The sequence below is a fragment of the Amaranthus tricolor genome, chromosome 4 (assembly GCF_026212465.1).
Source record: "Amaranthus tricolor cultivar Red isolate AtriRed21 chromosome 4, ASM2621246v1, whole genome shotgun sequence".
NCBI lineage: Eukaryota > Viridiplantae > Streptophyta > Magnoliopsida > Caryophyllales > Amaranthaceae > Amaranthus > Amaranthus tricolor.
The window spans coordinates 8,285,736-8,297,325 of record NC_080050.1 but is presented as its reverse complement, the minus strand read 5'-3'; the positions used below and the strand labels follow the sequence as shown (position 1 = coordinate 8,297,325).

Below are 11,590 nucleotides of genomic sequence, written 5' to 3'. Positions count from 1 at the left end.
ACTTTTTAAAGTAATCGGGCTATATATATTGTATCTTTGATTTAATGTTGTGGAACATGGATGAATTAATATGAACCGCTACTCTGATTAGTGACTTTGTTATTTAATATAAGTTTTATTATTCTTGATTTCAATTACTTAAATATTTTTAATTCAACTTAATTACTTTTTAATTTGGACATCTTTTGTTTTGATTTTCTTATTACTTTGTAAAAATTATATTTTTTTTGGTATTCAACCAAGATTTTTGTTAATTAGTTTCTTTGATGTTAAATTTTTTAACAATATTATAGATGAAATTTTAAATGAGTATTTTCCTTTTTAATTATAGCAATGCTTTATCTAATTATTTTTATGACAAAAAAAAGAAAAAGTAAAAAAATCAAATAAAATATCAAAGATAAGTGTTGACAAAAAATTCAAACTTTAAATTTTTATTAGCAATCATCAATATTGAGATTTAATTCAAATTTAAAAAAAAATTATAAAAAAATCAAACCACCTAATAATGTTGATTGTTACAACTTGTAAGTTACAATAATATCCCATTTGACTATTATCCTATACAATGGCGGATCTACCTACGGGCCCCCCGGGCACGTGCCCCACGTAATTTTTAAAAAAAATCGAAAACAGGGGCTTGTTAGTTCAGTCTCATTTACCAATTACTCGCTCTCTGGTTCTCAGCTCTCTCTCACTCTAAACCTAAAAACTCTACACAAACTCTTCCTCCACTGTCGCTGCCGCACTCCCGCACCACGCCACCGCCGGCTGCTGCTCCATCACAGACACCTTCCACCGCTGCTGCCTGGTGCTTTGACGTTGTCGGTGCTGCTGTGGGTTGCTCGACGCCTCGATTCGAACACAGTCGAACTCGAAGAGTCGAAGGTTTTCAAACCCTAATCCCTAAAAATCGAAATTTTTGATTTTTTTTAAGGTATTTTCACTCTTTATCCTAAACCCTAACATTAATCTTGTTCTAATCTTTAATCTTAGTGTTAATCTTAAATTCTTAATCTTGTTGACTTGTTTTAACATTTATTTTTAAATCTTGATTTTTGAATTTTGTTAGAATGTTGTTTCTTGATTTTTTTTTTTTTGGTTTATGTTGTTTGAGTGATTGAAAATTTGTTAATGTTTAATTGTTAATGTGTTTGTAATTTGAATAGATGATAGAGTAGGAGTAGGATTGTTAATCAAATAACCCTGGTTCCGTGGTTCCTATTTCACATTCATCAACAAAAACCCTAAAAATCAAAATTTTGATTTTGTAAGGTATTTTTACTCAATCTTAATCTTAATGTTCTAATCTTTAATCTTAATCTTGACGCTTGATGTTGTACTTTTAATCTTAATCTTGATTCTTGAATTTTGTTAGTGTTTTTTCTTTTTTTTTTTTGTTATTTGAATAATTGAATATTTGTAATGTGTTCACTAAACTTGAATCATTGATTTTGTTTGATTTTTTTGTTTATCTTCTTTGAATAATTGAATAATTAAAAAATTGTGAATGTGTTTGAATGTTCTTACTGGTTTTATGAGATGATAAATGGTAAATTATTTCCCAATGCAATGTTCGTGGTTGAGGGAAGTTTCAACTTTTTATTTTTCAATGTTAATTGTTGTATGATCATTGAAGTAGGAAAAATCACTGTTTGCTATGTTAAATATATTTAATTATTAAGTTAGGTATGAAAGATTAAGGGCTAATGATGGGTTTAGATTTTTCTTTCAAAAAAAGTTATGGGTTTAGATTTGGTTGAAGTTCCAAGAATGGTGAATTGTAGTAAAACAATGAACATACAACACTGTGTTTATCTAGTACTGTTAAGATGATGTTCTGTCAATGGTTTCAAAGGTAATTGTTGAATGATAGTTTAGTTACCTTTTTAGAGAAGAATTTGTTTCTCAATGTTTGTATTGATGCTACTGTACATAGATTCCAAAATATGAAAACTAGGCGAAAGCAATTGTAGATTGTTTGTTACTTTATAATTCATTTTGTTGGACTATGTTTTCATTGTAAATTTGAACCATTGTAGTTCCTTCGTTACCTTTTATATTACTTTGGCTTTCTCTTGGGATCATTGCGCTTCTACAAGTCATTTTGTCGAAATAAAAAATATTTTAGTTGTTAATTTTACAAATGAACCTCTGTCGAAATCCCTTCCATTTGTTGGTGTTTCAGGGGACTATGAACCTTGGATCTGCCACTGATCCTATATAAATAGCATATTGCATCCGACAGATCCAAAAGGTACCCATAAATAGGAATTTTCTATTTATCCTTTCCCTTTCCTCATCAACAAGATAAACATTCTCCTAATATTCAAGTACAAGACAAAAACCCCAAACCCTAGATTTTCCCTTTAATGACTCCATTGACAATGCTTTTTTTGTAAAGATTTTCGCCGCTATGCTCTTATTTCTTTCTCATCCTTTCAGATTGATCTTTGGTGAGGTTTGTTCTCTTATTTTCCCCCTTTTTTTTCAATTAAATTGGGGTTTTTTTTGGTGATGCTATACCTAATTTATGCGAAAGATTCTGGTTACGAAAATTGAATCACTGATTCTTGATGCGCTTGATTGCTGAACTTATCTATTTTTGATTATGTTAGTAGGTTTTTGTTTTTTTGTGTGTGTTGTTATGAGGTTAAAATCTTATTGATGATTGCTTCGATTTATCAATGGAAGAGCTTGTTTTCTTTCAATTTATTTTTAACAAGCTATATAGTTATTTATAGCTAAAACAGGCCCTTCAATTGCAGATATATTACCTGAAGTTTGTGGATGTGATGGACTAACAATGTTTTTGGGTAGCATATTTGATGAATTTAAGTTATTGATAATTCTTTGTTTGTATTTGTTCAACTGAAGAAAAACGGAAGGATTTTTCCTTGGATTGGATCGTTGTAACACTTATTTACTTGTGATTTTTAAGTCATTATCTGTAGTTATTGTTGGCTTATTTATATCTATGTCGTTTGGTTTTATGTACCTTCTTTTATATCTAATTTGTGGTTGATACTCGATTGTGTGGGTATTTTTTTTTTTTTTTTGAGGGTATTGGGAGGGGGTTGGTTGGTTATGTCTACACATTATTACAAAATTGAAAGATTAATTTTATGCAAACCTATCCTAATGTTTTGATCTCTAACTTACAATATATACAATATAAGTACTCCCAAGAATTTCGTTGGCATGGTTAGGGGTGTTCAAAACCGGATACCGGGTCGACCCGGTTCCGAAAAACCGTGTACCCGGTTTTCCGAATACTTTAAATTCTGTTCCGGATCTGACCCAGTTTAAACCGGGTCAGAAACCGGATACCCGGTTTTGTTTTTTTTTTATTTTTTTTTCCTTATTTCTTTTAACATTTTTTTTAATATATAATTCAAATAATATTAAAATACTTAACTTAATTAGTCATAAACTATTAAAATACAACCATTAGTTAATTGAAATACAACCATAATTCCATAAACTCATAATTCCATAAACCAAAAGCAAGCGATTAAAATTTATAAGTTGAAACTTCAAGCTCCATTAATCATCTTCAACGACGTCGAGAGTTCCATCGATTATGACCTCTGAATGCTCCAAAGTTAATGCATTACCTAAACCAAGAGCACGAACAGTCGAACAATATAAGGTTAAAGGAAAAATATTTTTACTCTTAAATATTAAATAATCAATTGAAAAATTATTACAAATTTATACTAACCTTCCTCCATTTCTTCAAGTGCAAGCAAACTCTCCTCTATTGCTAAAGGAGTTCTAGAAATACGAAGCCAATCTTGTGCGCAAATAAGGGCTTCGACCATCTTTGGAGTCAATGATGTTCGAAAATCATCAAGAATACGACCACCAGTACTGAAAGCCAATTTAGAAGCAACGGTAGAAATAGGTATAGCAAGCACATCTTTAGCCATCTTTTGAAGAATGGGATACCTTTTTGTTTGATATTTCCACCATAGTAAAATATCAAAGTTAGAATCATGAGGTTCACATGCATCTTCTAAATACCTATCCAACTCACTTTTGTTTAGATTGGTTAATGAACAACCTGTCTCCATTTAATATCTTGAATTCATTAGTTCAATAAGGTCCACCTTCCCCACTCCTTGAGTCCCACTTTGAGTAAAAATGGTAGAGGTTGAAGAGGTGGAAGTGGAGGAAGTAGCTCCACTTGTCTTTGGTGGAGGCATAGAATAAGAATAAGAATCAAACAAGTTTTGAAAAACCATTTTAATCTTTAGTGACAAGAGAGTAGCTTTTGTGGCATCATATGAAGCACGCACAATCCAATCAACATAATTCCACTTATGCCTAGGGTCAAGGAGAACAGCTACAAACACTAAAATATTGATATTATCGATGTTTCCATAATATTTGTTATATTTTGCCATCATATTGGTAGCCATTTTCCTCATACCCTCATCATCGATACTCATGTTGGCAAGCAATAATCTAGTCCCAAAAATCTCATGTGCATAAGAGTTGCAAGTTACATAACGAGAAGCAGAAAATATCAAAGTTGCATCATAAAAAACACTCAAAAAAGGTAAGAAAGTAGACACTTCCTTCCAATCCTCTTCAGTAGGAGCACCACCAAACTTCCTAAGTAACTTAACTGAAGCAGAATCTTTCATGCATAAAGAAGCAAATGACTCTTTAAATTTGATAGCAGATTCAAGCATTAGGTAAGTTGAATTCCATCTAGTTTCAATATCCAAAACAACAAGGCTTTTGCTCTCCTCTTTTTCCTCTTTTATGCATTCTTTAAACTTGTTAAGCCTAGCAGGAGAAGACCTTACATACTTCACAAGAACACGAACTTTCAAAACAGACAAATCAACTTCATTCAAACCATCTTTCACAATCAAATTCAGAATATGTGACGCACATCTCATATGTAGGTATTGACCCTCCAACAAACTAGTATCCCAAATGTTAAGTCGTTTCTTAAGGTAATTGGTCGCTATGTCATTTGAACTTGCATTGTCTACGGTCAATGTCATGATATTTTTCAAACCCCAATCAATCAAGCATTTTTCAACGGCTCTGCTAATAAGTATTCCCTTGTGACCAGCAATAGGACAAAAGTTTATGATTTTCTTTTGCAAATTCTAGTTATCATCAATAAAATGTGAAGTCAAACACATATAACTTAAGTTTTTCCTTGATGTCCAAGTGTCTGTTGTTAGACAAATTCGTGACTTAAACTTTTGAAAAAACAATTTCAACTCATTTCTTTTTTCAATGAAAAGACTATAACAATATCTAGTGGTAGTGCTACGAGAAGGAATCTTAAATAAAGGATTCAAAGCCCTACAATACTCACGAAATCCTTCACGTTCAACAAAAGCAAAAGGCAATTCATCCACAATTAGCATTGTAGCAAGTTTTTTTCTACACAAATCATAATCAAATTCCCACAATTTCGGAACACCAACACTATCAACACTACCATCCTCATTGACTCTTCTAGCAATATAAAATTCAATTTTCTTTTGCTTCATATCCAAATTTGGAGGATATTTTTTGCATCTTTTATTATGATTAGCCAAAGGAGTTCCATTTTTGCTAGGACAAAAAGTTTTGCAATACTTACAATGAGCAATTTGTTGAATCCAATTCATCAACTGTGTAATGATCCCACCATTTTGATCTATTACTCGTACCAGTGAGGTTGTTTTTTCTGTTTTTTAATTGGTGATCTTGTATCTTCATCCTCATCGAACAAGCGATCAACACTCTCTTCAAATTGAGTTCCTTCATTCTGTAGTGAATTTCCATTATCATCAAAAGACGACCCCATGTTCTATACAAGTTACCAATTCATAATCAGTTCATCGCTAGTTGTACAATACTACAATCAATTCACAATCAGTTTATCATCAATTCATCCATGACCTTTCAGCTAAGATAGTCACCACAAGTCACAACTCACAACTTACATGAATCATTTCCAATTTACCATTCATCAGTTCATCACAATTCAGTGATTCACAATCAATTATTTTCTCCAAATTTAAAGCAAAAAACAAAGGATTTGTAGAAGTTAACAATTCACAATCAGTTCATCAGTAGTTGTACAATCAATTCACAATCAGTTCATCATCAATTCATCCATGACCTTTCAGCTAAGATAGTCACCACAAGTCACAACTCACAACTTACATGAATCATTTCCAATTTACCATTCATCAGTTCATCACAATTCAGTGATTCACAATCAATTATTTTCTCCAAATTTAAAGCAAAAAACAAAGGATTTGTAGAAGTTAACAATTCACAATCAGTTCATCAGTAGTTGTACAATCAATTCACAATCAGTTCATCATCAATTCATCAAATTAAATGGCTACCGAAAATCAGAATATCAGAACAAATATCAGAATTTTGAACAAATGATAAAGAGCTACCGAAAATCTAGATGGTGGTAACGGTGGGTAAGAATCCATGTAGATCTTCAATAAGTACCGAAAATGGCTGAATAAATCTGGGACAAAATCGAAAATGGCAAAAAAAAATAATTAAATAAGTACTGAAGAAGATCTGTGACAAAATCGAAAATGCGAAAATGGTGATGAACTAAGATGATAAAATCGAAAATGGCAAAATAAATAAATAAATAAATAAGTACTGAAGAAGATCTGTGACAATCGAAAATGCGAAAATGGTGATGAACTAGGATGACAAAATTGAAAATGCAAAAAAAAAATAAATCTGTGACTAATATCAGAAAATGCGAAAAATTAAGAAGATCTGGAGAAGAAGAAGAATGGCGATGAACTAAGAATGGTGATGAATTGAAACAAACTTACCCAATTAAAGAACTGAAGAAATGAAGAAGAAGAAGATGCGTCTCAACGTGAATGGTGAAGAAGAAGCAAGATGACGGCGTGAAGAACTGAAGATTGAAGAAGCAAGATGACGTCTCAGTGAAGACTGAAGGAGGAAGAAGGCAAGCAGCAGCCATCAAGAATGAAGGAGGAAGAAGACGGGATACTGGGATAGGCCCAAGGTAGATTATGTCATTTAGGGTTTTGTTCTTTTGGAAATAAAAATCAAAAAAAAAAAATCAAACCGGATACCGGGTACCCGATTTTCTAAAATTCGCGATCCGTATCCGACTCGAATACCCGGTTTAAAACCGGGGTACCCGACCCGAATTTGGAAAACCGGGTAATTTACCCGGTTTTAAAAATCGGAAATCGGGTTTTTCGGATCGGGTTTTCAAAACCGGATATTTTTGAACACCCTTAGGCATGGTAATACATCCACTTTTACATGGAGATAACTTAGATGTGTGTTATCCCAATAAGAATATTTGCCTTGTATCAATATCCGTTTCTCTGCACAGATAAATTAAATTCCCTGTTACCATTTACCAAGAGTTTATTTCATTGGTATTCCTCATGTTGTCTAGTTGATTAGAGAATGATTCTGCATGCTCTTTCCTTTGTTTATTTGGTTGGAAATCTGTTTTTTGTCTGGTTATTTGTAGACAAATATGCAAACAATCCTGAGAAAAATAAATAATATGACAATCGACATTGGGTATGTTATAAGTTACTTAAATTGTTCAATTAAACTAGCTTTTCTTCTCTTAAGCCTCAAGACTCAATGAATAACAGTCATTTAGTTATTTTATGAATTTATTTGGTGAAGCACTTGTCTTATGTTTGATCTGTGCTGGCATCTAGTTGTCTTGGTCTTGCTCCGGTCCCATGAGTTTTTTAATTTGCAAAATAAAAGGGATGCACCAGAGGCTCTTGCTTCAAGCCTTGAATCTGTTGCAGGTTTTGATTGCTTCATCTGCATCCATATTTCTCTTTAACCTAGGCTGTATTACTTTTTTGAATGGTGTATTAGGATGTTATTTGTGCTATGTTTGTTTGATTTTAGTATTTAACTGCTCAGTGCATTTTAGGATAGTTGTTGATGGAGTCACACATCGCTTCAATTGGTTGTGCATTTGTGTTTTTAAGCTTGTGGATTATATTTACCATCCTCTTAATAAAGACCATAAATAAGTTGAAGCTATAACTGATCTGAAGTACCTTAGCTAAGCAAATCTTAGGACTTATCAATTACTAATTTTGCTTAACCAATGATGTTAAAGTAAATCGCTTGTTTTTGGATGCATTTCTGCCTGATGCATATAAATATTATTAACCTTTTGATGATGATTCAATCTCTAGATAATTGCTGAGGTCTACTTACTTGCATGTTTTGGGACAATTCCCACTGTTGATTATTCTTTTTCTCTCTATTCTCTTTGTGACTTGAAATTTGTTGATTGTACTTTAAATTTTTGATATTTTCTAACTTGAAAATCTTATGCAATTTTATTCTTATTGGCAGATTGTGATAGAATTAACTATTCAATACCTCAAGCTGAAGGAATATACTACTTTTGGAGAGAATATAAGCTGCCGAGTAACTTGTCTACCTCTAGTGAGAAATTGACACTTTATTTCTAATAACAAGGATCTTGAATAGACACTAGTTCTGTTGCATTTGGGGTTTACTTTTCCCGAGGGGGGGTCGAAGAGCATCGGAACACAATGCGTTCGGTGCCCACTATATTTCCTATTGTCCCTTCCATTTTGTTGGCTACTTCTTTGCATAGTTTTTTATGTTCCCATCGTTTGAAACATCTTGAAAAAAGTGATCGGCGTGGTAATCTTAGTTAACATTAGGCTTTTTCTGTGATTCACTATTTTGTCCACTTTTGTCCTCCTTGTGTTTTTGGTTTCCCCCTGTTTCTTGCTGAAATCTTGGAGATAAACCGGGATTACTCATTGGGAGGTGTTTGATCTGCATTTTCATCGTTGCAATAGTCTTAGAAGGTTTTTTCTACTTCTATTTTAGGGCAATTCTGTGTTTTCTTTGCTATACGAACTTTGTGTTTTCAGTTCCCTGGCTCTTATTCCGATGGACATTGTTCATGTTGACGGTAGTGCTACAGATGAACAGTCTTTTGCCGTGAAGAAGCAGCATGCTTGCCGTGTTACTGGAATTGAAACTATAGAGGAACTTCAAAATGCACTTCATGATACTCTAGCAGTGAATAATGAGAACCTGGAAATCAGCAGCAAGCTACCTTCAGATTATGGCAGTAGCAGTCTGGAGGATGAAAGCACAGGATCAGGTGACAGTAACCTAGATCCGGAGGGCTCTAATGCATCATCTTGTAAGTGCTTACACAAGAGCGCTACTTTCCCTATTGCGGTTAAAGAGGAAAATGCACCTGAATCTCAGCCAGAAAATAAGTCTTGTACGCGCTCTCAGTCTCTTCCGACTGCAAACAAGCTCATCTCTGCTATGAAAGGTGGCCGAGAGAAGGAAGGTGTTCCTCCTAGGAAGCTGAGTGTATCTTGGGCACCTGATGTGTATGATCCTGTACCAACTTCCTTATCTCACTATCCAAAGAAAAAGTCTCGGCTTCAGTTAAAGAGCAACAAGAAACATGGAAAGAGCAAGCAGAAGAGTAAGAATGCACGTGGGGGAGCAAGTGCATCGAAAGATAAGAAACAACACCGCAACATGGGCGGAAAGTCTGATAAGTGTTTGGACTCCTTTTTGGATGCCGATAAGGTACCACCATCAAACAAGTTTGCTGCTTTCACTCTGCTGGATTTTGATGATGGTATTGAAATAGGTAGCCCTGATTCCAGCTGCGCGAGCAACTTTCTGGAACAATCCGGTGGTACCATGCATTGTGTTTGCTGAGCTGATGTTATGTAAGCCGGTCAAGTGGTTTTACCAGGATTTTGCTACCGAGTTTGGCATCTTCTACTGTTGTAAATAAATAAGAAGTTGAGACATTTTTTGAGGCTTTTCTATGGTATCTGTTTAGCTACTAAGCTGTTTTGCTCTCTTTAAAAGACACTTCTTGATTGAAGTAGTGAACTGTGTGCGTTGGTTGACAATTAAAAATGGGGTAGTTAATATTATCCAGGTTAAGCTATATCAATATAATGTGATGTGTTATGTGTTGTGTTAGTACATGTAAAAACAAATATCATGTATTATTTTAGATTTCTGCAGCTGTCTTATACTTAACAGACTGGTGGAGAAGCTTTGCTATCCTACTCTGGTTTTATGGTCTTTGTATGATGGCCTCTTGACTTAGGAGCTGCATGTTGAAAATATATTGACGAATAATCTTTTATGAAAAATGTTTTATAAATGTACTGCACACCACTAACATTTGTTACTAACTGACTATCAAGGTTAGAATCCGGATCTACCTTGGATCGATAAATTCTTTGTTGATAGAAGACCTTATTTGGGTCAACTTAAATATGGGTCAACAAGTCTTGTATGATACTATTTTACCGTGAAACGAGCATAAACAAACTGCCCATTAGAAAAAAACAAATAATAGAGTTGTATAAACGAAAGATAAATAAATAAATTTGAGTACTTAGTAAAGACAATGTTTAATTACATGATTAAAATAGACACTCTTCCCTTCAATTACTAAAAAAAACCCGACTTTTGTTGAGAAAATGGAGCATTTGATAACAGAGGAGCAAGTACCACCTCCTTTCATCCTCATTCGATTTTAACTTCCTCCTACGTGATAAAAAAAACCACTGTACATCGTTAGATTGGATAAAGTAAACTGAAACTCATCCTAAATCACGAAATTGAACAGAAGCTTTTGGGAAATCCCCACTCAAAACAAAAAGGTCTGTTTTCACACTTGTTTTTTAGTTGAATATTTGTTGTTTACAAGTTTTTTTGTTTGATTTGAATTCATGCTCTTGTGAATGTATTTAAGTTTCAGTTTAATTTCTTATTTTGTTTTGGAAATGAAAGATTGTTGCATTCTTATCTTTTTGGTTTTGGGTTAGGAGAAACTATGAATTGGAACTAGAATAATTGATGAAGATTGTGGGTAAAAAGTAGAACCTTACATTGACATTCATAAGTATGCCATTATTGATGGACATTGTTCTGCCTCTCCTTTATTTTCAGTCACAAATTCGATTATCCAATATCGTTTACACTTTGTTTGGATGAGAATTTTTGAATTTAGGAGGTAGGGGAAAGGAAGGAAAGGGGGAAGAAAAGGAAGGGAAAGGATGAGGAGAGAATAGTTGGAAAAGACGAAGTCTCTCTATTTGTTTTGAGGGAAAGGAAGAGACAACCTCTCCAAAATTGATATCCAAATAAAGGAAACTATATGACTTCAAATCCCATTCCTTCTTTTCCCTTCGATTCCTTCAATCCAAACAAGGTGCAAGTGACACCCACATGCCTCCCACCTAGGCGGGGTTTTACTCTTATTTGTGATAACCAATATATTATTTCCGATCAACACTTAGTCGCACACCATTTGCAACTTCACCTTGAAAAATGCACATGATTTGAGCCATATTAAGTGGCAGCCTTGATTTGTTAGGTGTAAGGCTTGGAAGAACATAGCCTCCCCAACGCGTCGTCAAACGGAGAACAGTTTGGTGGTGGCTGTGGACTTGTGGTTCATCATTTTTAGGGGTCAGATTTATGAGTCTTTTACTTCAATACTTAAGTGGTGGTGTTGTGATATATGAATATGTTTCAATTA

The 11,590-nt window shown here is 33.8% G+C and overlaps 1 protein-coding gene across 2 annotated transcripts; it reads left to right on the top strand.

The window, feature by feature from the left end:
• Positions 1 to 626: 626 nt before the first annotated feature.
• Positions 627 to 10,106, top strand: LOC130810194 (uncharacterized). Of its 2 annotated transcripts, XM_057676169.1 has the most exons (3): positions 627 to 937; positions 1,170 to 1,275; positions 8,374 to 10,106. In XM_057676169.1, the coding sequence occupies exon 3, from the start codon at positions 8,947 to 8,949 to the stop codon at positions 9,742 to 9,744; it is 798 nt and encodes a 265-aa protein (XP_057532152.1). In that variant the 5' UTR covers positions 627 to 937; positions 1,170 to 1,275; positions 8,374 to 8,946; the 3' UTR covers positions 9,745 to 10,106. The 2 variants fall into 2 exon arrangements, with proteins under 2 accessions (XP_057532152.1, XP_057532151.1); XM_057676168.1 differs by lacking the exon at positions 1,170 to 1,275.
• Positions 10,107 to 11,590: the final 1,484 nt, after the last annotated feature.